The 25149-nt window shown below is 41.3% G+C and overlaps 1 protein-coding gene across 1 annotated transcript; it reads right to left on the bottom strand.

Moving 5' to 3' along the window:
* Positions 1-2164: 2164 nt before the first annotated feature.
* LOC110946424 (uncharacterized) lies at positions 2165-20827 on the bottom strand. The gene is made up of 9 exons (XM_022187966.2): positions 19943-20827; positions 15355-15579; positions 14541-14699; positions 8719-8787; positions 7440-8615; positions 7225-7335; positions 6019-6068; positions 4762-5944; positions 2165-2595 (listed from the first exon to the last, which is right to left on the bottom strand). Exons 1-9 carry the CDS (start codon positions 20576-20578, stop codon positions 2452-2454), a joined length of 3753 nt encoding a protein of 1250 aa, XP_022043658.1. The 5' UTR covers positions 20579-20827; the 3' UTR covers positions 2165-2451.
* Positions 20828-25149: the final 4322 nt, after the last annotated feature.

Below are 25149 nucleotides of genomic sequence, written 5' to 3'. Positions count from 1 at the left end.
GGCTCAAACAACGACGAATGGTGCGATCTGACACTGATGTACCTTGGCCTTGGAGTTCACCTTTAATTTCTTTGGAGGTTGCTCTGGGCTCTTTGGATACAATTCCAACGATCCGTCTCTTCAATTTGTCATCAATTTTCCTCTTGTGGCCACGTCCAGGGAGGTTGGCTACTGTCCCGTGGGTCTTGAACTTCTGAATAATATGAGCCACTGTTGTCACAGGAACTTCAAGCTGTTTAGAGATGGTCTTATAGCCTTTACCTTTAAGATGTTTGTCTATCATTTTTTTTCGGATGTCCTGGGACAATTCTCTCCTTCGCTTTCTGTTGTCCATGTTCAGTGTGGTACATACCTTTTCACCAAACAGCAGGGTGACTACTTGTCTCCCTTTAAATAGGCAGACTGACTGATTATGAGTTTGGAAACACCTGTGATGTCAATTAAATGACACACCTGAGTTAATCATGTCACTCTGGTCAAATAGTTTTCAATCTTTTATAGAGGTACCATCATTTTTGTCCAGGCCTGTTTCATTAGTTTGTTTTTTTAAATAATTATGTTAATCAACAATTCAAAAGTAATGGCTGTTTTTGATTATTTAATTTTCAATAAATTTTTATTTATTGTTACTTTTGTGAGTTTCAAGTGATTTCAGTGAGAATTGTGGGTTTTTCCTTCTTTAACTGAGGGGTACCAACAATTTTGTCCACGTGTGTAAGTTGGTGGAGCCAGAATCTAGTTAGCTTAGCTTAGCATAAAGACAGTCCGCCTCCGCTGCGAGCCTCCGGTAACTGTTCTGGGACAGCAACTTCATCAAGTGATATTTTTACTTTCAGTTTTTATCAGGACTTAATAAAAAAAAGTAGAAATTGTTTTTTGACAGTTGGTAGATTTTGCTTGCCATTTTGGATATTTCCTCCTGTTTGCATACTTTATGCTAAGCTAAGCTAACCTTCTCTTAGTATGTTGATATGAGCAAAGAACTATTCTTTTGACTCTTTCTTGCTTTAAAAGACAACTGTAGAACATTCTTACTCTCATTGTTGACCTCGTTATTTAATATTGATTGATTTAGCGAGGGGCTGCACAGTGGGCTAGTGGTTAGCACTTTCACCTTGCAGCTAGAAGATCACCGGTTCGAATCCGGGGGAGGGTCTGGATCTTTCTGCATGGAGTTTGCATGTTCTCCCTGAGCATGCGTGGGTTTTCTCCGGGCACTCCGGCTTCCTCTCATAGTACAAAAATATGCTGAGGTTAATTGATAACTCTAAATTGCCCGTAGGTGTGAATGTGTGTGAGGTTGTTCGTGTAGCCCTGCGACAGGTTCTGTCCAGGTGCCTTCGCCCGAGTCAGCTGAGATAGGCTCCAGCACCCCCCGCAACCCTAGTGAGGATAATGCGGTGTATAGAGAATGGATGGATGGATGATTTAGCGAGGCTGAATCTCAGAAAACCACTAAGGCAAAGCTGTGTTGTTTGCACTTTTAAGTATCTGTGATGAAAGTGACACACACAATTCTAATTGTCTCCTTTATTATAGACATTTTTTTTATTTTCGTGGTGTCTGTAACATACGTATTTCTAAAAGTTGTTTTCTACACCTGCCAGTTTTGTATCTTAACTTTGTCTACCCCCATCTGACTGGTCTCATGTAACTGGATTACATTGAACTGCAGGTAATCAGTTGCGGAGTAACTAATCCACATTGTTGTGTGTAACAGTAGAGGATGAACACGTGTGACAAGCAGAAACGTGACCCCGTGTGATTGTGTCTCCTTCACGAGTTGTCCTTGACCACAACCAGCCAGAAAGACCAAGTGTTTCAGTCAAATTTAAGAAAATGTATGCCAAATCAAAATTTTTAAATCAATTTTTACGTCAATTTCAGAGGTACACATGGTGAACTGGTTGCAGTTTTTACATCACAGTGGACGCCAAGAGTCAAACACCTAAATGAGGGGTAAGGGAGATGGATCATCCCCCAACCAGGTGAGGAAATCTCATTAACTACTTAGCTGTTACTTTTTCTTTTTTGAGCTTGTGACGTAACAGTGACCTGAAGCAGTTGATTACTGCAGGGTGAACAAGTTTCTGAAGCTTTAATAAAACCAGGTTGTGTGGATGTGAAGCAAAGAAATATCGTATATAAACATATCACAAAAAAGTGCAGACATGTTAGATGTTTATTGAATAAAACATGAGGTTATCGTCTACAAAATACAGTACAGATAGTATAAAATTAATAATAAGAGATTGAAATAAGGATTAAGCCCATCTGTAAAAGGAGATGAGTGTTTTTAATTGCACCAAAAGAAACCTATTCATCAGTTTACTCACAGCTCTCCTAAACATCCCATGTAAAGCTGACTTTACATTTATACGCATCACAAGTTAGATTCGCCTCCGACTGTGGTACCAAAGCAAAAGCTGCCGTTTGTCCTCCTGTTCAGCTTCAGTTGGAGTCGATGCTCACTGGAGGAGAGAATCGGTGCCGGTGGAGTTTGTTCGAGTTTGACGTTTGTCTCTGGGTGGTGCGAGATGGACGAGCGAAGCAGAAAGCCAACGTGCTGCTGGAGCTGCAGTCGTAGTTCCCATCCTGGTGAGTGAGAGAGAAGAGACTAATTTACAAAAAGGTGGATGGTGAATATATTTATTTATTCAGCTCACAGATTTGCCTCAAGCAGTTTTACAGTCCCTACTGACCCACACTGTACATGGCACTGTCATTATTACCCTGTTAGCACCTGAGAAACAGCCAGCTGGCTAAAGCTGGAATCATTAATGATTAAAAAAACTGCAGCAGATTCTCTAAGTATATGTATTAATATCTGCCAGTTTTCCCAGTTTTCTATTACAAAAAAACTCATCATTTTGGGGTTTTTCACTGCTGGTCAGATAGCCACGGCAATTAGCATGTGTTAAAGAGATTAATCACTTTTTAAATTATTTTTTGACTTTTTAGTTAATTAATTACTAAACATAATAACTATCAGGCATATTGATTATTGCAATATGGTGCTGGACAAAAACTGGAATAATCTATTTATTCACTGCAATATGATGCCAGTATCTGTGTCATTATTATTTCTTTTCAAGAATGCGTCAATCATCCTGCTGTTTGCATTTCCCCCTGTGAGTTTTTTCTTCTTAATTGCAGGTTAATTTCCGAACACTTTACCCTCATTCACCACCACTAGTAATGACTCTGATTGGTCAAACTGATTGTGGGAATCTGCTCAGACTCTGAATGATTTAATATAAATAAATATGTTTAGCATGTATCCTAATAGAAAGTAGCACAATATGCATCTTAGAAAATAATTATCAGACCACCATGACCACAGTTTTCTGCTACATCATATTTTGAAGGATAATTTATTGCATGAATTGAATCATTATTTGATGTTTCATCATGTGTTTCAGAAGACACTGCAATTATTTAACCACTATAATAAAACTTAAACAAAATGATCAGTATTGAAGTTGTGGTTTCAGTTGTTTGGTAGTTATTTCCAAAGCTGTAATGCTAAATTGATATTTTACTATCCTCTTTTTATTAGAAATAAAAGTTATTGTTGGTTACAACCTTATACCTCTCTTGTGTCCTACAGATGATTCAAAGTTTTTCTGTGTGTCGGTTGACTGAGATAATTAATTTGACTAAAACAGTTTTTTTTAATCATTATAACAGCATTTTGTTACAATTCTCCTACTCTTTTAATGGTCAAGCAATCTAGCAATTATTTTGTAAGCAAGCAGGTAGTCTATAAAATATCAGAAAATAATCAATAAATCAGTCATTTTCATGGAGTCCAAACCCCAAACAAAAACAAGCAGCTAGTTCTTACATTTCAGAGTCATAACCAGCAAATGGTAGGCATTGTTCTAACTTCTGTTCTCTTGGTTTACTAATTAATGAATTTACAAGTCAGCTATTTGCTGCAGCACTACAGCTCGCGTTCAGTTTCAAATCTCACTTCCATGTACTTAGTGCACACATATAGCCTCCTCTGTAGCAAATCACAACTCCAAATTACACATTTTAAACATATTACATAAAAGTAAAAGAAGAGAAATGCAGAACGGCAGCACAAGAAGTAGTTGTGACTTCAGTCAATTAAAGCTCGCATCCAGCCTGATGACTTAGTCTTTACAGCTGCCGTTGGGATTTAAAGCAGACTCTCCAAAAAAGCAAAAGTAATGTAGATAGTTAATATTGTTGATTATAGTTGGTATACTTTAGCCAAACCCTGTTGTTGCTGTTTTAGGTGAAATCTAATAAATGCCATAAGAAACCCAGGGTGCTTTTGTCCAGAATAAAATCTACCTCCTCACTTTGTTTTGAGAAATGTCTTAAAGACACGAGTTTCTGTATTTAAAGGACATTACGTGCTCTGTATCGAACTCAAACTGTACATTTGTCGAAGTTTGGGTTCCTTTTATGGATTTTTTAAAAACTAAAACAAAGGAGTTACTGTGGATTTATGTGGTCCTTATTGTATTTTAATGTGCAATTCATTTAAACTACCTTTACAAATTTTGCATCCTGAAACTGTGACAATGTAGCATAGCAACTGTTGACCTGGAGATGCTCTACATTTGTGCATGCATGGAGAATTATCTGCTATTGCAAGTCTTTTGTACATCTGTGGGCCGGATACCTGACTGTATGCCTTTTTTATGTTTTTGTGCATACATGTTTGAATGAAATAATCACACATATCAGTCAGTCATGTGATGCAGTGGGATGATGTTCACTCACCTCTGCTGTGGCTGGACTCTGGTTCTGTCTGACGTTCTGGTTCAGGCTGCTCCGCTTCTCTTCTCTCGGGGTCCGATTGGCCTCCTCTCTCTGCTTCATGAACCTCTGGTTGACGATCCTGGTCACGCTGTCGGTCCTGTGGAGCGGAGCAGCTGGAGGCCTCGTCGGAACACGTTCCAGGTTCTTCAGGCCACTCTTCGTCTTCTGGCCGGACCCCAGTGCCGGTTTGTCTGCTCGCCCGCTCACCCTCCGCAGGAACTCTGTCACCAAGCCATACCGGTTGGCGCCGGCAGACTTGCTAGGAGGCTTGGCGCCGCTCAGGGTGCCGGGATTCTGTCCTGCTCCTGCTCTGGGACTGTTCTGTCGGGTCCAGGCGAGGCCAGAGGGGCTTTGGTGTGACAGGTTCCACAGCGCTCGATCTCTGGAGGTGGATGCAGAGGAGGAGGAGCTCATGTTGGCAGATGAGGCCAGAGAGGATGGACTAGATGCAGAGTGTCTCCGGTAGAGTTTAGGCGAAGAGGTGGAGGGTCTGTTCCTCTCGATTCGACCTGCTACACCCTCCAGTGAGGCGGAGATGTGGTGAGAACGAGCAGAGACTAGGGAGGAGTTCAGGACTCTGGAAGGACTGTTTCTCACAGTGATGGACCCCTGAGTCCCATCTGTCTGCTGACCAACACTCACCATCTGTGGCTTCATGTGGGTCTGAGTACCTGAACAGGCCACGTCCACCCAGCGGCCCTCTAATCTCCCTCTCTTCTCCTGAACCGTCTGCCTCCAACCTGCCGTCATTTCCTTCATGTCGTCGCTCAGGTTAGATGATGAGCCCAGACAGAGTGGAGAGAAGGAGGTTGGTGGTGTGCACCAAGGGGAGGTGGTGTCCAGAGATTCTCTGGCTACGACCGGACTTTGCTTCAGCTGAGCCAGCTGGACTCTGCGGGCCGACGGGGGGCTGTAGTAGATGCGAAAGGTCGACTTCTCCGGGGCAGTGTGGCTCCTCTCCATGGACATCTGCTCAAAGTCAAGACCAGGGAAGCTACGCGGCATGATTAGATGGTCCCACGTCTTAACGGGGTCTTCTCGATCCAGCTGGGCAGCCTCCTGGCTCACGTAGCACCAGTTCTTCTTCTTAGAGTTGTGTGGAGAAAACTGCCACCTGAATCTTTTTCCATTTGAGCTGCAGATTCTGTGAAAACGTCAGGGGACAAATGAGCTTCGAAGTCAGTGAGCAAAATGTGAATATTTATAGAAAACACTAACCTGTTGGCTTCACAGTGTCGTCCATCAAGAAAAACATCGCTGATGGAACGCTGAGCCAAGAAAGAAAAAACGTATAAAGAACTGAACGTCAATTTACGCTACTTCAGACTGAAATACCTCAGCATCTACTGAATTTTTTGAAATTAAGTCCTGTATATATATTTATCATCTCCAGAAGATGAATCCTTTTGTATTATGAGATCCATTGACTTTGTCTCTAGTGCCACCATGTTCAGTGCTTTATTACTGATCAAAATGGGTGCTAAAGAGTTCTACTTCAGCCTCAGGTGTAGTAGAGGTTTTCTATTAGTTGGGATATTTTTGCAAGCTAACCTTTTAGTTCAGATCTGTGTATCAGAGTTGCATATTTAGAGTTCTTTTCTATGAAAATAATGGCTTATATGTAACTCTACACTTTTGCTCAGACACTGTAAAACTACTCTGCATTATGGCTAGTTGTAATATTGGACTAATTTAGCTATACGTGTTAAAGCTAGAAATCGATTCTGAATGAGAATAATGATACAGAAAGCCTAGCCCTGGTTTATTATGTATAAAACCCTAGAAATTTGCTTATTTTTTTGGCATTTTTGTGTTAAGTGCCATCATTCAGGCTTTCAGAATGGAACGTCAGAAATTCTTAATAGTAAGAACCCTGAAATAACATGACTGCAACACTCGCATGTTATGATAAAGCTGAAGTTCCATCTCAAGTACAGCCTCATAAAGCTGTTGGCACTCTTCTTTATCATGGCAAAATAAATGTTCCTCTGAGGAAAAGAGGGATTACAATCTAGTCAGTAGAGTAAGATGCAGAAACATCCAGTAAATAAATAAATCCAGCCTTTCGAAGCAGATCGTGAGTCATGCTGTGCATTGAAATCCGTCTTTCTATTTGCATTTGATCAACCAGGGGGAAACAACAATTTCGAAGGAGTAATTGTGAAGAACTAGGCCTGGACAATGCAGTGAATCAGTGAAGTGTTTTCATGCTGTAGATCTGAACGTGTTTGTCCTGTTTGGCTGCAGCCTCTACAAGAGATTAGCCTCAATACTCTGGCATGAGTCTTTTCATGATGCCTGTTGAACTGAGTGTTGGGAGGACACGAGGCCAAGGAAACGGATCATCAGCAGGGCTTCCCGCTGTATCGCACAGCCTCCCACACAGCGGGGAACACATGCCTGAAGGGTAAACACCATCCTTACCTCAGCTGCTGTGCTTTCGGCTTCACTGTCGAATTCTATTTGCTTATCCCGAAGCTCTGCACCGAGGTCTTGCAACAAATCTTGCAGCACAGTTAAGGTTTTGTCTTTACCCTGAATTAAAAGAAATACAAATATGTTTATATATTCCAGATATGCACTGAGATTCTACGGCAATCTGCAGACGCTACAGCTTATTCACAACTACTTATCAGTACCTCTTTTCCCTCCTGGTCGAGTCCTTTAACTTGACACCACTGATGGAGGATCCACAGAATCTGCATTGAAAGTCGCATCTTTGGGTCCCTGCAGCTGTCGACAAAGTCCCGTTGAAGGGAAGGTGCTTGTCTGTCTTGTTTTCCTCTTTCCCTCACCTCTTTGGTGCGGAGGTCTTCTGCACACTCCTGATTGTTCTGTGACTCCTTCATATTGTGACCGTCCACGTCAAGATTGGCACAGAGAAAAGAGCAAGTGTCCCGAACACGTCCTTTGTTTTTTCCAACATCTTCAGCTGTTAGAAGCGTCTCCACCCGCCTGATGAAAGCCAGCAGCATGGCCTGCAGAAGCTCCAAAGCCTCACATAAAGATCCTGGTGTGAACATCTTCGGTGCTTTACCATTCAAGTCCACGTCTGTCGGAAAGGTGAAAGCACACGATGGAGATGATTTGTGGCCATTTTTGGGTGGCATCATCAAGAGCTGCATGGCTGAAATCAAAATGCACGAATGATCTTTGAGAGCAAGAAGAGTTTCAAAGTCTTTCACATTCAACCCTTTAAGTACCCTCTCGTGTTTTGTGTTGTCATCAATATCATGACTGTCTGAAGGGTCCCACTCGCCGCCTACTGGACCTTCTCGAGTAATGTGACAAGCAGTCTGTGGCTGGTTGCCAAGCAAAGATGTCTCATTGTCACCTTCTCCTTTTTCTGATTCCTCGTCCTGACCCTGTTCACACATCATAGGTCCTGTTTTCAAACTTTTCTCCATCCCTTCTTTGTCTTTCACCAACGAAGTAGCTGAAAGACTTTCCTCCAAAACATCCCGATTCTCTTCATCTTCCTCTTCCCCTCCTCCGAATTTCTCTCTGATGTTGCTCATTTCTGCTCTCAGTCCACGGTTCTCCACTTCCAGTTCGACGATGCGCCGGCTCAGAAGCGTGGCCTCCTCCTCCACCAGTTTCAGATGGACTTTCACCTCTGCCTCTCTGGCACGGGCAGAGTTTTGTTTGCCTTCTGGCGACTGGGTGGCGTCTACGTCGCCGTAAGCCGAGCGGTACTTTGCCAGCTCCTCACGCATCGCCTCACTCTCTGATACCAACTTGGTGAGCTTCTTGCACATTAGAGCTAATTCCTCTTTGGCAAAGTGAAGCTGGCACTTGAGATCAGCGCTGTCATCCTTTTGGAAAACAAACAACAATGACCATTGTCACAATCACCTGAAATAACTCACGGTTGCTGTCACATTTAGAAATCAGAAATGAATTACAAATATATCAAACCTCAATCTGTTGAGAGAGCCTCTTCTCAGCCTTACTGCCTGATCGGATGCTTTTCCTCTTTGAAGAGCTCTGAGGAATAGAAACAAGAATTTTATAAAGCTTGTGTTGCATACAGTGCTGAGTCACTGAAAAGCATTATGTTAAACGCTCTGCAACTTTCAGCTGTCTTGGTTTTTGTTATTGTTCAGTAAAATTTAAGTTAGTCTGACTAACTGTACATAGACTGCGGGTACAAACCTGCTTTCTCCTTGCCTTTACCACAGGAATCAACAGCAATAACCTGTTGGCAGCAGCCTACCACACTGAAAGTTTGAAGTTTTGCTGAAGTTGGATCTTGTAATGAGTGTTTAAATCGCTGCATGTGAATAATCCACAAGAAAATACCTGACCACTATTTCGAGGGGACACCGTCACTCCATCCTGGGCTTATCAACACTCAAGATAACTGTGATTGGTTTAACCCTCCTACTGTCCTCATTTATGGGCACCAACAAATATTGTTTCCTTGTCTGGAAAAAAATTCAGCAAAAAAAATCCCCAAATTTCTGAAAATTTGCAAAACCTTCAGGAAGAAGATTCCAATAATTCCTTAAAAGTTTCCCTTAAAAGTTTTATTATTAAAAAATCCCCCAAATTTGGCAAGAAAATTCCTGCAAATATTTTTTAAAAATGAGTAAAAATCTTCCAAAAAAATCTAAAACTATCCATTGATTACATATACACTCAACAAAAATATAAATGCAACACTTTTGTTTTTGCTCCCATTTTTTATGAGATGAACTCAAAGATCTAAAACTTTTTCCACATGCACAATATCACCATTTCTCTCAAATATTGTTCACAAATCTGTCTAAATCTGTGATAGTGAGCACTTCTCCTTTGCTGAGCTAATCCATCCCACCTTACAGGTGTGTCATATCAAGATGCTGATTAGACACCATGATTAGTGCACAGGTGTGCCTTAGACTGCCCACAATAAAAGGCCACTCTGAAATGTACAGTTCTATCACACAGCACAATGCCACAGATGTAGCAAGATTTGAGGGAGCGTGCAATTGGCATGCTGACAGCAGGAATGTCAACCAGAGCTGCTGCTCATGTATTGAATGTTCATTTCTCTACCATAAGCCGTCTCCAAAGGAGTTTCAGAGAATTTGGCAGTACATCCAACCAGCCTCACAACCGCACACCACGTGTAACCACACCAGCCCAGGACCTCCACATCCAGCATGTTCACCTCCAAGATGGTCTGAGACCAGCCACTCGGACAGCTGCTGAAACAATCAGTTTGCATAACCAAAGAATTTCTGCACAAACTGTCAGAAACCGTCTCAGGGAAGCTCATCTGCATGCTCGTCATCCTCATCGGGGTCTCCACCTGACTCCAGTTCGTCGTTGTAAATGACTTGAGTGGGCAAATGCTCACATTCGATGGTGTCTGGTACATTGGAGAGGTGTTCTCTTTATGGATGAATCCCGGTTTACACTGTTCAGGGCAGATGGCAGACAGCGTGTGTGGCATCGTGTGGGTGAGCGGTTTTCTGATGTCAATGTTGTGGATGGAGTGGCCCATGGTGGCGGTGGGGTTATGGTATGGGCAGGCGTCTGTTCTGGACGAAGAACACAGGTGCATTTTATTGATGGCATTTTGAATGCACAGAGACACCGTGACCAGATCCTGAGGCTCATTGTTGTGCCATACATCCAAGAACATCACCTCATGTTGCAGCAGGATAATGCACGGCCCCATGTTGCAAGGATCTGTACACAATTCTTGGAAGCTGAAAACATCCCAGTTCTTGCATGGCCAGCATACTCACCAGACATGTTACCCATGGAGCATGTTTTGGGATGCTCTGGATTGGCGTATACGACAGCGTGTACCAGTTCCCGCCAATATGCCCGCCATTGAAGAGGAGTGGTCTGTCCCCCCCCAATAAAACAAAACTGCACCTTTCAGACTGGCCTTTTATTGTGGGCAGTCTAAGGGACACCTGTGCACTAATCATGGTGTCTAATCAGCATCTTGATATGGCACACCTGTGAGGTGGGATGGATTATCTCAGCAAAGGAGAAGTGCTCACTATCACAGATTTGTGAACAATATTTGAGAGAAATGGTGATATTATGTATGTGGGAAAAGTTTTAGATCTTTGACTTCATCTCATAAAAAATGGGAGCAAAAACAAAAGTGGTGCATTTATATTTTTGTTGAGTGTATATCAGTAAAACTTGTAATATTTTCTTTGAGAACATTCACAAAAAATTCAATAATTTTTTGTGAATGTGTGTATCGGCACTAGAGAGAGATTTCATACAAGACAACCTGTAGCCCTCAGGACATTTTTCATTGAATCTCACTGAAATCTTGTGCAAAAATCAGTGCAATATTTCAATATAGAAATAGAAATAAAGGAGAAGGTTGCTTAAATTATTAGATTTACACCACATTTCCATTATCTCAGTAAAACGCGAGAGCCATCTCTGTACTTAGAAATCCATATACTGTAAATGTAAAACCTCAGTTTGTGATTTTATGAGGTTTTTGCTGGACTCATGAGACTTCCTGGAGTCTTGTTGTCCAATCTTGTTGGATTTTGTGTGGATTAAACAAATGAGAGATAACATGCTAATTAATAAGCTTTAAAGGTGCTTTTAGACAGAATCAGTTTATCTGTTTACCCAGTTTTCAGCCTTGATGAAAAGAATCAGCTGCTGGTTGTAGCTTCACACGTAACAGACAGGCATGAAAACAGTGCTGATGTTCTCATCTAAATCTATGCAAGAAAGCTAAAAACAGTGTTTCCCCAAATGTCTAACTAATGCTGCTTTTGAGAAATACCATAAAAAGTGCTGTTTGTCACATTTTCTTCCCTTCTCTGCCTGACTAACTTTGTTTGTGAGTCTGAGAATGAGAGGAATGTAAGCAGTGTCTGGCAGCATTGTTTCGCTCTTAAACACTAGACAGAATGTTAGTGTATTAATAATAGTCTTCTTATAGTCAGGCTGGAAGGCGCAAACATAAGGAGGGTGACAGTGCAGTATAATTCAAGGTCAGTGGGCCTGGAGGCTCTATAGAAATTCTATACTGTGACCTGAAATGCGATATTACTGATAAGTAAAGATGGAAACTATTTCTTCTACTGAATGAGTGCGATCATTTGTGTTGCCGCTTTTGTTTATTTCGTCACAAGTCTGTAGCTCTGCTCTGACCCGACGTATTGAGTTACCATTTAACTCTGCAGATGGTCCAGTTTAGTCTGTGAAATGTTCATCTTCCTTCACATCTAGTTGTGCTGTGTTTTTTGTGCTCCTAGATTAGGTAATCTAAGTGGATTTCCTTGTTGGGATCAAAGGGACTAGCAGCTGCCTCAGATGAGTGGACCAGACTGAGCTCCTGCCAAAGCACCGAATCCAGGATTAACAGAACACGTGTCACCAGAGTGCACGACAGCTATCATAGGAGGCTGTGAGAGTAAAAGGTGGACCAGTACTCCAGTCGGTGTCAGGGAGCGGTGGCCTCCGTTTGATAAAGGCGCGTTCAGTGATGGTTGTAGGTCAGTGTGTCGGCGCAGCAGCACCAGCCTTTTTGAATGCCATAATACACGCTGATCCAGATTTAGCCTAGCTTAGCAGAAAGAGACAAACCGAGGGAGAGTCTATTTTTGTAATCTCTCGCACCCTTTTTTCTGTCCTCCATCAGCTGTGCCTGGAGTTCATGCTTCAGCATACCAGGCTGCTTCGCCCAGCAAAGGCTCCAGGCAGCTGCCGGCCGAGCCCAACTCTCATATCATTGATCTGCACCGGGGTCATGTGTCACCTGACATCAGGGCGACTGAGGGATGAGGGGGACAGCTGCTGGTTGGATGGGTGCAGCTGTGGAGGGTAAAGGAGAGGAGGAGGCCTGACCAGAGGGATGGAGGTTTATGTTTCTGTCGAGGTTTAGACTGCGAGTCGAGACACTGATTTATTAAAGATCGCCTCCAAACAGGTTTAAGATGTGAAGAACACCCTGCTTTTAGTTCTGCAGAAGTCTTAAAAAGCACCGAACTCAGTTTCCTCTTTAACTCATACTGGGTACTTGAACATTACAGCAAAAAATTACACAAAATGTAATAAATTTGTCATTTTTAATTGGGGGCTGCACAGTGGTCTAGTGGTTAGCACTTTTGCCGTGCAGCTAGAAGATCCCGGTTCAAATCCCGGGGTGGGCCTGGGATCTTTCTGCATGGAGTTTGCATGTTCTCCCTGTGCATGCGTGGGTTTTCTGCGGGTACTCCGGCTTCCTCCCACAGTCCAAAAATATGCTGAGGTTAATTGATAACTCTAAATTGCCCATAGGTATGAATGTGAGTGTGATTGTTTGTCTGTATATGTAGCCCTGTGACAGACTGGCGACCTGTCCAGGGTGTCCCTGCCTTCGCCCGAGTCAGCTGGGATAGGCTCCAGCACCCCCCGTGACCCTAGTGAGGATAATGCGGTGTATAGAGAATGGATGGATGGATGGATTTTTAACTGGCTGATCCATCCATTCATTTTATCCTGATTATTCAGCTCCAGGTCACTTTAATTTAGGTAATTATATCATTAAATAATGATGAATAGTTATACACCTGGAAAACAGCCCGTGGAGAGGCTGATAGTGCAACACTGTGAACATTTACACCTGAGGAACCAAATATATCCAACAATTACAATATGCAATGAAGCAAACAAACTTTGTTCAACTGTTTCTGGGAGAACAGAAACTGATGTTCTGCAAAGATGTTCAGATCACAACCTGGACAATCTTTTCCAAAGTAATTTCACTGAATTCTAAACTTTTTCTCTCTGGTTCAAAATTATATAAATATAGTCACAGACTTTATCAAAGAAATAGGCCAATGAGAAAAGGACGTCAGCAACTTTCTAAAATTATCTTCAAAAGAAAACTAATTTGAGGTTACTATACTTTGGCTAGTACTTTGCAATTTAATGGCATTAAAAGTAAAATTCTTACAGTAATTTGAGGAACTTTAACCCTCTGAACCCCAAAACCGTCCAGTAAGTTTGAAAAGCATGTTTTTTTTTAGATTACCAAAGCTACACTCTGTTAGAGGCATAACCTTAAAAAACAGAAAGAACTATCGATTTACACTTTATCCATTAGTCTTTTAACTAATCATGTTTTCACACTTCTCAGTGCAACCACGAGGCAAGGAATGACTCAGCTGCAACCAATAATCAAGTGGTAAAAAAAAAATCAGCACTGGGCTGGTATGTAGAGCCACTGTTACTGTCTGTATTGGTAACACCTGTGGGCATTAGGGGAAATGATATAGCAGTTTGATAAATACTTAAAAAAAATATCAGCATTTCTTTTTTCCTTCTTTATAATGTATAGCATTATAACTTGCCTGCATGAAAGATTTTGTAAAGCTCTCTTTGGAGAACTCACTTCTTTCTATTGCAGTGAAAAATGAGCCCACGGTGAATAAAAATGTGACAGGAGAGAAAAATGCTCAGAAACTCCTGGAGTTCAGAGGATAAACACCCCCACTGAAAGATCCCTAATCCATGGTACGTGAATATTTTAACCAAGTTGATCAAAAGATGTCTTGTATTTAAATGGCAGGTCAAGTTTTTCAAAGTTTCCACATTTTCTTTGTATTGTTGGTACATTTTGAACCACGACTGTCTCTGAACCAGCTGTGACAAAATCCTCCCGTGTTGATTGATGTTCTTTCTAACATCAAACTCTGCGATGTGAAGCTAAAACCTGAATGTGATGAAACAATCTTTAAATGTTCAACTGACGAGGGGCTTCAATTTAAAATGTTCACCTCTCTGGTTTTCTCCACCTCAGTCTGTAAAACCTGCTTGGCCACTTCCAGCTCCTGTGTTTTCTCACGCAGAACCTCGTTTTCCCACTCCAACTGGGAATTCTTCTTCTGCACCGCCTCCAGCTCGTTGAACAGACGGAGGGACACACTCTTTGCGACCTGTGAGCAGAGCAAAAAGCAGTCAGGAGAAAGTGCTGTGAATAAAATCGTTTGGCCGCTTTCTCCTCTCGAGTGGAACGTTTTCTCTGCGGCAGTTGGTTTGGATAAAGCCAAGAGACTTTACAAGGAAATTCTTGTGACAGGAATTCACCATATGAGCGGCTGGAGGGGGCAAGGGTGAGGCTGTCAGGAATCCTACACCACACAGAAACACACCCCGGCCTGGTTCACAGCAACACAGTGTGGCTGCCACCATTCAGCAACACCGGCTGACCTGCCATGATTCTGATAAAGATCACTCTACTTTCACAAGGAACAGCTCACCACATAATTACACTGCAGTTTGACAAAAATATAAACAGGATGCACGATGAAGACATTTCAGCCTAATGAAAATGTTGCGGCAAAGACAAACAGCAGGGAGCACTTTACAGGGCAGCAAACAGCCGTGACTCAGGGTGCAGTCAACTGATTACAGTCCTCCTCACTGTATGAATAAGACCATCAGTATTTAATGCACAGGAATGGCAGCAGCTTTGTGGGATTCCAGCAAATGTTGACTTTGATGTGGAACAGAAATGACTCAGTATAAACTTTTCAGAGAAGCAGCTTTTGCTGGTTGTTCGAGCTTTAACGAGACCACCCCATGTCTGACCTTGATGTCGTGCTCCATGCTCCGGACCAGCTCCCCGTCCACCTGTCCGGTCTGAGCCACTCGGATGCTGCGACGCTCGGCCTTTCGGAGGCGATACTGCAGGATGCGACACGTCTTGTTGGCCTGTTCCAGCTGCAGCCGCAGCTCCTGCAGCTGGTAAACCTCCTCCTCCTGGAACATGTCACGCATCTCCAGTATCTCACAACGAAGTTCCTCCACCTCGTCCTGGGAGAGACAATATGGAAATGTAGATATAAAAACCAATAATGATGCTTCATTGAAAACTGATACACAACAAACATTATTTTATATGCACAAAGGGCAAATAAAATATAATTTGCTTGAAAGTTAAAAATTAGAGGGCAAAAAAACCTTAGTACTAACAATATATATTGTAGGGATTTACTTTCATTCTGTCTTTCTTTTTCAGAGTTGAGTAACTGGATGTCAGTGTGGAACAGTACAAATCAATATCCTAGAAAAGTATTTTTCCTGAGGACAGAGGGGGACTGGAGGACAGACTAATGTTTCACTAGTGTGTCATCACTCTATTTTCTGTACTCAGTCTCCTTTTGTCCTCTGAAAATGTGCTGTGCTTGAACTGAGAAGCACCTGATTCAGCTCCATTTCACTGGACTCCTATTTTTCCTTGTTTCCCAAATCAGTGTATATGAGAGTTGTCAGAATGTCTGTGTAGATTCTTAGTCGTCCAGCTCACAGTAATACTAGGAGCTTCTGTAAAAAGCAATTCAAATCTTGAGCCTACTAGGAGTTATCAAAGTAATAGAATTCTTGCTATATAGGACATTTAAATAAATAAAATAAGAGATCCGAGGTATCTCAAGTAAAGGATGTAGATGAGCCCCACATTTAAAAAAAAAAAGATAAAATTACTTTTCAATGGAGAAGCTTCTTTTTTTAATCCCAGGGGATTGAGAGTGCTGTGGCATTTCTCCATTTAAGTCGCTTTGAGCTAAGAGATGAAGCTCAAAGCGACATTGTCAGATTTTGGACACAATCATTTTTGTAAAGAGAAATACTAAAAACAGGAGTTACACTCTGATAGTCAGTGGGGCAGTGAAAGACTATAGATATGGTTAGGAGGACAGATGTCCAGCATTTAACCAAGAAACGAATAAAGGAGTGATACTGCTGTCAAGGACAGGATCCACCTCAGAGTTACATCCAGCTGGTTTAGTTTTTTGTCTGGTAAAAGTGTGTTACTTTGAACTGTGTCAGTGTGTGGTGCACATAAGAGGAAAACATCTTGTTGAGAGCCAAGTCCCAAATGTCATCTGGAAAATTTCAATCTAAGTCCTGTTTCCACTGACTAATAAAAGCCATCTTCAGTAGATGTTATGGAAGTCCTGGTGTATCTCAAACACAACATACTGTGTTTATTAAAGGTTACTCTTTTATTGGTTTTTGACGTTGAATCATGGTCAAATTAATTTGACTTATTTGACAAGAATTTACAAAAAAGACTCTTTGATGTCAAAGTGAAAACACATTTCTACAAAGTAACATCACTTAAAAACCATGATGCTGCCACCACCGTGCTTCATGGTGGGACTGGTCTGTTTGTGATGCTGTGCAGCTTTGGGTTTTTGGTGGGCACTGTACAGATGTTACATTGTACATTTTAGTTTAAAAACTATTTTAAAGCATTTGAAAGGAACTAAAACTCCCCATTTGATAGAAAGACCATGTAAATGTCAAGATGTTTAAATGTACAAATTCATTTCACTATCATCCCATCATACCATCTGTCTCTTATTTGGCTGAATATTTGGGCTTGGTGTCAAGCTGTATAGTGAATCAGTCACAACCTGTTGTGTTTGTAACAGGTTTTCTTTTATTTAATTACATTTTTACCGCTTCTCTCACAATTTTATTCACATAATAAGTTGTTCTTCATTTTTGACACCATGTTATTATAAAATTTATACTTGCAGTGCCCAAATGTCCCTTTGCTGCCATGACGCATTATTTTCTCTCTGCATTTCTATCATATTGACATTAATAGGCTACTTGTAAACAGCGTTCTTATCATCTTCCAAGTCAGGATTGCGACAAAACGTTTCCAATTTTCTGACTTGATACTCACTAACCAAGCAAATGTGGATGTGTCATGACAACCGAGATGATCATTCGACATAAATTACCATTTAAAAGTTTGGACACAGCTTCTCATTCACCGTTTTTTCTTTATTTTACTACTTTCTACACTGTAGCTACATACTGAAGACACCAAAACTATGAAGCAAGATATATGGAATTATGTAGCAAACAACCAATTGTGAAATAACTCTAAATATATTTTATATACTAGATTCCTCAAAGTAGCCACCCTTTGCTTTGATTACTGCTTTGCAAACCCTCGGCCTTCTCTCAGTGAGTTTCATGAAGTTGGAACCTGAAATAGTTTTCACTTCACAGGTGTGGCTTATCAAGGTTAATTTGTGGAATTTCTTGCCTTCATAAGATTGGGACCATCAGTTGTGTTGTGCAGAAGTCAGGTTGATGCACAGTTGACAGCCTTATTTGACAACTGTTAGAATCCATATAATGGCAAGAACCAATCAGCTAAGTAAAGAGAACTGACAGTCCATCATTACTTTAAGAACTGATGGTCGGTTAGTCCAGGAAATTGCAAAAACTTTAAATGTATCCCCAAGTGCAGCCATAAAAACCATCAAGTGCTACAATGAAACTGGCTCACATGAGGACCGCCCCAGGAAAGGAAGACCAAGAGTCACCTCTGCTGCTGAGGATAAGTTCATCCGAGTCACCAGCCTCAGAAATCGCAAGTTAATAATGCCTCAGAGTAGAGCCACATCTCTACATCAGCTGTTCAGATGAGACTGCACCAATCAGGCTTTTGTGGTCAAACAGCTGCTAAGAAACCACTACTAAGGAAAAGCAACACACAGAAGAGATTTGTTTGGGCCAAAAAACACAAGGAATGGAGATTAGACCAGTAGAAATGTGTGCTTTGGTGTGATGAGTCCAAATTTGAGATCTTTGGTTCTGACCCCCAGTGTCTCTATATGACCCGATGGTCTCTGCATGGTTGTAGCATGGAGGAGGAGGTGTGATGGTGTGGGGTGCTTTGCTGGTGACAATGTTGAGGATTTATTCCAAACTGAAGACACACTGAACCAGCATGACTACTACAACATCCTGCAGCAACATGCCACCCCATCCAGTTTGTGTTTAGTTGGACCATCATTTATTTTTCAACAGGACAATGAACCTAAACACAACTCCAGGGTGTGCAAGGACTATTTTGACCAAGAAGGAGAGTGATGGAGTGCTGCGTCAGATGACCTGACCTCCACAGTCACCTGACCTAAACCCAATCCAGATGGTTTGGAATGAGTCGGATCGCACAGTGAAGGCTAAAGGGCCAACAAGTGTTCAGCATCTCTGGAAACTCCTTCAAGACTGTTGGAAAACCATTTCAGGTGACTACCTCATGAAGCTAATGGAGAGAATGAGAGGAATGTGCAAAGCAGTAATCAAAGTTACAGGTGGCTATTTTGAAGAATCTAAAATATAAAACATTTTGACTTATTTCACACTTTTTTATTATATAATTCCATTAAATGAGAAGGTGTGTCCAAACTTTTGACTCATAGTGTAAATAGAGCAAAATGTATTTGTTATGGTGTCGTTATGTCAATGTAGTGTTTAGACTCTGTATTCAAACATCCATGCAGTCGTCCCATATGATGTCATCAGCACATACTGACGTGCAGTTGCATTTTGGGAAATGTAATGCACTGAGGTTTTCTTTTTAGCTTGACCCATATTCAGGACTAAAAATCAGGATGCCTCTACTCTTTTGATTTTGACCCTACTTTTAAAAACTGCATCTGTATGCCATGAAACTGCAACGCCGAATCACTAAATTATCTATTTAAATGCCAAAAACCAAAGTAAACTGTTTCACTGGCTCTTCACATGGGTATTAGTTTGGACTTTTAAAACTCCCCATTCTCTCTTCTTACTGCAGAATCAATACACTAAATGGCACAGACAAGCTCCACACATATTCCTGTAAACATAAATGTGTAAGTCACTGCTTTCAGTAATTTCCTAATTTTGAAGTGTGCCAGTGAAAAGGCCAGTGTGTTCAGTTACTAGTCATCTAATCATACATGAAACAATCATGAGTTACTCAGTATCAGTAAAGTCTGAGTAGAAAGCTGATTTGTTCCATAAGCTTCCATCTTTTTAACCTCCTCTGATGAATCCTGGTATTATGGGTACTGCTTCTGATGATGACTCAGATAAATGAAGTCGTGATTTCTGATTCTTCCATGAGAGCTTCTCCTCACTTGCCCTGCTGCCACTAATGAAGACTGACATGACCTGCAGCATTTACAGAAAATCGGCTCTGGTATTGAGAGTCTGAAGCTTCCTACAGGGACTGTCAGCTCTTAAAGATCCGAGAAATAAACAAAACCACCACAGAAATGTGTGAAAACTGATCAGCAGCGATCCGAATATCATTCGAACTAGAATTAAATTGCAAATTACATTAAATTAGCTGAGTTAAGTGAGTAAAGTATATTAAACTTACTTTCAGATACTCATTCTCTGATCTCAAGTCGTCCACTTCCCTGACGAGGTCTTCGGTTGTCTCCCCCATCATGAGATCCATAAACGACCCTGATGACTTGAACAAGCTGAGGCCTCCTCCAGCAGCATCGGGCTGGAGGACGCAGGTGTCTCTGGCTGTCTTTACGCACGGTTTGCCGTCGCCTGTCGCCGGGCTCACATAAGCTCTGCCGTCTATCCAGCTTAATTCGTTGTCGCTGACGGGAGAGTCCTGCTTGTTGCCCTCCGAGGGGCAGTCAGATATTTCTGAGCTGCTGTCCGAGGAGGAAAGTTTCCCTGACGGGCAGCCGGAGTCTTTGCTCAGGTCCTCCGAGGCGTTGCTGGCGTCGGACAGTTTCCTTTGCGCTGCGGGGTTCCTCTGGCTCTCCACGGTCACACTCGACGACACTTTCCCGGCTCGCTTTCCCTGCAAACCCGCTGTTTTCACCTCCTTCACAGAGTCGCACTGACCAGATGGTGTCTCCTGTGAAGACGAACCACTTTGAGCATCCTTAAAAGATTCTTTCTTCTTCTTCTGGACCAAAATCTGCTGCTGCGTCCTGGGTTGCTTCTGGCTACGGAGCGCAGTCTTTGCGCTCTTATCTCCGTCTCTATTCATGCCCACTTGTTTTAAAACTCCTACTTTCTCTTTAGATTGTTAACAGAAACGCAGCTTTTAAAATTCCAGATGATCATAATATTTGCACAGATATAGTAAAATATCTAGAGCTCACTGAGTGAAGAGCTCCTCGTAGCTACTCTCCATCCTGCAGACTGAAACTTTGGCACAGCGGATCAGAGGCACGAATCAGGAGGAGTGTCACTGAACGCAGCGTAATACTGACATCCTGTCCCTGTGTCCACAATAAAACCCTGTCAGTGACCTCAGACACAAATACACACGTGGACAAAATTGTTGGTACCCCTCAGTTAAAGAAGGAAAAACCCACAATTCTCACTGAAATCACTTGAAACGCACAAAAGTAACAATAAATAAAAATTTATTGAAAATTAAATAATCAAAATCAGCCATTACTTTTGAATTGTTGATTAACATAATTATTTAAAAAAACAAACTAATGAAATAGGGCTGGACAAAAATGATGGTACCCATAACTTAATATTTTGTTGCACAACCTTTTGAGGCAATCACTGCAATTAAACGATTTCTGTATTTGTCAATGAGCGTTCTGCAGCTGTCAACAGGTATTTTGGCCCGCTCCTCATGAGCAAACAGCTCCAGTTGTCTCAGGTTTGATGGGTGTCTTCTCCAAATGGCATGTTTCAGCTCCTTCCACATATGTTCAATGGGATTCAGATCTGGGCTCATAGAAGGCCACTTTAGAATAGTCCAACGCTTTTCTCTCAGCCATTCTTGGGTGTTTTTGGCTGTGTGTTTCGGATCGTTGTCCTGTTGGAAGACCCATGACCTGCGACTGAGACCAAGCTTTCTGACACTAGGCAGCACATTTCTCTCCAGAATGCCTTGATAGTCTTCAGATTTCATCGTACCTTGCACACTTTCAAGACACCCTGTGCCAGATGCAGCAAAGCAGCCCCAAAACATTACTGAGCCTCCTCCATGTTTCACCGTAGGGACAGTGTTCTTTTCTTCGTATGCTTGGTTTTTGAGTCTATGAACATAGAGTTGATGTGCCTTACCAAAAAGCTCCAGTTTGGTCTCATCTGTCCAAAGGACATTCTCCCAGAAGCTTTGTGGCTTGTCAACATGCATTTTTGCAAATTCCAGTCTGGCTTTTTTATGAGTTTTTTTCAGCAGTGGTGTCCTCCTTGGTCGTCTCCCATGAAGTCCACTTTGGCTCAAACAACGACGAATGGTGCGATCTGACACTGATGTACCTTGGCCTTGGAGTTCACCTTTAATTTCTTTGGAGGTTGCTCTGGGCTCTTTGGATACAATTCCAACGATCCGTCTCTTCAATTTGTCATCAATTTTCCTCTTGCGACCACGTCCAGGGAGGTTGGCTACTGTCCCGTGGGTCTTGAACTTCTGAATAATATGAGCCACTGTTGTCACAGGAACTTCAAGCTGTTTAGAGATGGTCTTATAGCCTTTACCTTTAAGATGTTTGTCTATAATTTTTTTTCGGATGTCCTGGGACAATTCTCTCCTTCGCTTTCTGTTGTCCATGTTCAGTGTGGTACACACCTTTTCACCAAACAGCAGGGCTGACTACTTGTCTCCCTTTAAATAGGCAGACTGACTGATTATGAGTTTGGAAACACCTGTGATGTCAATTAAATGACACACCTGAGTTAATCATGTCACTCTGGTCAAATAGTTTTCAATCTTTTATAGAGGTACCATCATTTTTGTCCAGGCCTGTTTCATTAGTTTGTTTTTTAAATAATTATGTTAATCAACAATTCAAAAGTGATGGCTGTTTTTGATTATTTAATTTTCAATAAATTTTTATTTATTGTTACTTTTGTGAGTTTCAAGTGATTTCAGTGAGAATTGTGGGTTTTTCCTTCTTTAACTGAGGGGTACCAACAATTTTGTCCACGTGTGTACTTGTTCTTAGTCAACTTTAAAGATTATCCTGTTTAAGTAATAGCTTATTAATATGGAAAAGTAGTAATAATATATGCAGTTGTTGGATAATGTCAACCACCATCATAATCCATTAATTCAAACAGAAAAGTATGTGAAAATACAAGAGGAGGACTGTTAAAGGAAGATCTTCATTTCCTTTCGGCTTTTCCCTTCAGGGGTCGCCACAGCGAATCAATTGCCTCCATCTAACCCTGTCTTCTGCGTCCGAGAGACAGCAGGTCCGATTTGTGGCACTGGCAGCCAGCAGTGACACTTTTTGTGGCACCGCCGCTGTGCCACGGTCAATGCCACTGTGCAGTGACACTGTTTGTGGCACCGCTGCCGCTGCCCTGCCACAAAAAGTGTCACTGCATAGTGGCATTAACCGTGGCACCGCAGCGGTGCCACAAAAAGTGTCACTGTTAGCTGCCAGTGCCACAAATCGGTCTTGCCCCTACTGGGGCATCCTCTTCTCTCACACCAACTACCTTCATGCCCTCTTTAACCACAGGACTGTTAAAGGAAGATACAGCTCCTGATATGGGGTAAATGATTTTCAATACACTAGCCATGATAATGTTAGCTGTCTGGTAAAATATGCACACTACCATCTAATACAGTTACATAAAGGCTAACCAACAGCCAAAAATGTATCAATATCTGTCTTAAAAGGCTAAGCTACTAGCTAAGCTAAGCTAATAATGCTATGCTGTATTAGCTTGTTGTTGCACTAGTTAGCTAGCAGGACTTATTAGCTACTGTAAGCTGAACATTGCTGCTGACTAAAAGGCTATGCAACTAGCTAAGCTAATAATGCTATTTGGTATTAGCTTGTTTTTGCACTAATTAGCTAACAGGACTTATTAGCTACTGTAAGCTGAACATTGCTGCTGATTAAACACCTGTGCTACTAGCGAAGCTAACAACGCTATGCTGTATTAGCTTATTGTTGCACTATTTAGCTAGCAGGACTTTTTTCTTTTGCCATGTTGTCCCAACAAGCAGCTAGCTGTAGGCTAAGTTTTTTTTATTGCGCATATATACATTATTTACAGTGTGATGTATTTACATATTCATAGACTTCATTTCGTTTTAACGTTACCAATAAGGAAAAAGGAAAAATAACAATAAACTCAAAAGGGGAAAAAAAAACCTAATAAAAATGAATAAATCAATAGATAAATATGGCAATAGTAGATAAACAGGAGCTAGCAGGACTTATTAGCTACTGTAAGCTGAAGATTGCTGCGGGTTAAAAGGCTATGCTATTAGCTAAGTTAAGCTAATAACACTATGCTGCATTAGCTTGTCCCAGGACTCAAGACTCAAGATTAATTGGCAAAAATCTGATTCTGTCAATTCTGTGTTAGCTAACATTTATGTTGCACTTCTAAATGTGTCCACATAAACCTACTTCTTGTATACACATTACATTCATATTCAGTGTATACAATGGTAAAATATGACAGAGTTTATCTATCCATACAAAAATAATCAAATTATTTTGTTCCTTCCTTCTTCTTACATTTCAATGTCCTCAGTTTAAAAGCTTTTATTTTTAAGCACACAGAGTTTCTGGTCCTTTTCATTTGATGCAGTCGACTTGATGTTTCTGCTCACTTTCTCCTTTTGGAAATGTGTCAAGTGATTTAACAAGCTGCTTTATTTTAATCCTCTTTATGTGCTGAGCATCAATCACCTGGAAAAATCTGCAGAACAATGTAAAGCTTCACTCATTTTTATCCCTGATTCAGTAGTTCAGGTGTAATTTCAGATTATTTTACTTCCAGCTTCTCTTGTTTTAGCTGATTCATTTGTTTCTAAATCTGACATAAATTAATTAACATTTTAAATTATTTTAAGAGCTTAAATGTAGCATTATTTCAATTTATAATATTATATTTATTGTTTCTGTTTATACATTTCTTAATTGTGTCTAGGTCTTTTATTTCTTAATCAGCTGAATTGTAAATGAGGCCTCCATAACTCAGTGTGCTCTGAATTTAAATAAAGGTTGAATGAATGAATGAATGAATGAACACCCTGAAGTCCAGGATGCTAATTAAACATTCATCTCTACTCTGTGTAATGTGCAATGTGAGATTGTGTTAATTGATCACATATGTGAAGCTGCCACCTTGTGGATGATTCATGGACTGTTTGGATGAATAAGAGGATTTTTTTTCTGTTTCAGAAAACCACAGCAGCAAGATTCATGAGCCAACATGCAGCTATAAAGTCATATTACGAAACAAATTCTGCACAGTCACTTACAGGAAACATCACATTAGCCCCATAATGTCTAAATCGAGTGCTGTGCTTCTGACACACACTTTGGTTATTTACTTTGAGCTGAATCACTTCACTCCACCACCATCATCCCACACAGTCTGATTCGTTACAACTCCTAACACTCTGGCTGCTCATTGGACACCACAGTAGGCGTGTGGAGATGCACAGGAAGTGTGATTGCTCAGTGTGCTGTCCATAAAGACATTAAACATAGAAAAAAAGTAAAGAACAGACACATGACAGGAGAGAGTGTCTGCAGGAACAGTCTGACTTCAGAAAAGAAAAGAGTCATGGGTAGATTGTCCTGTTTGTTCTGTAAAATTGTGATTTCCATGAAGGGC

The sequence above is a fragment of the Acanthochromis polyacanthus genome, chromosome 6 (genome assembly GCF_021347895.1).
Source record: "Acanthochromis polyacanthus isolate Apoly-LR-REF ecotype Palm Island chromosome 6, KAUST_Apoly_ChrSc, whole genome shotgun sequence".
Lineage (NCBI taxonomy): Eukaryota > Metazoa > Chordata > Actinopteri > Pomacentridae > Acanthochromis > Acanthochromis polyacanthus.
This window is presented reverse-complemented; position numbering and strand designations above follow the sequence as displayed.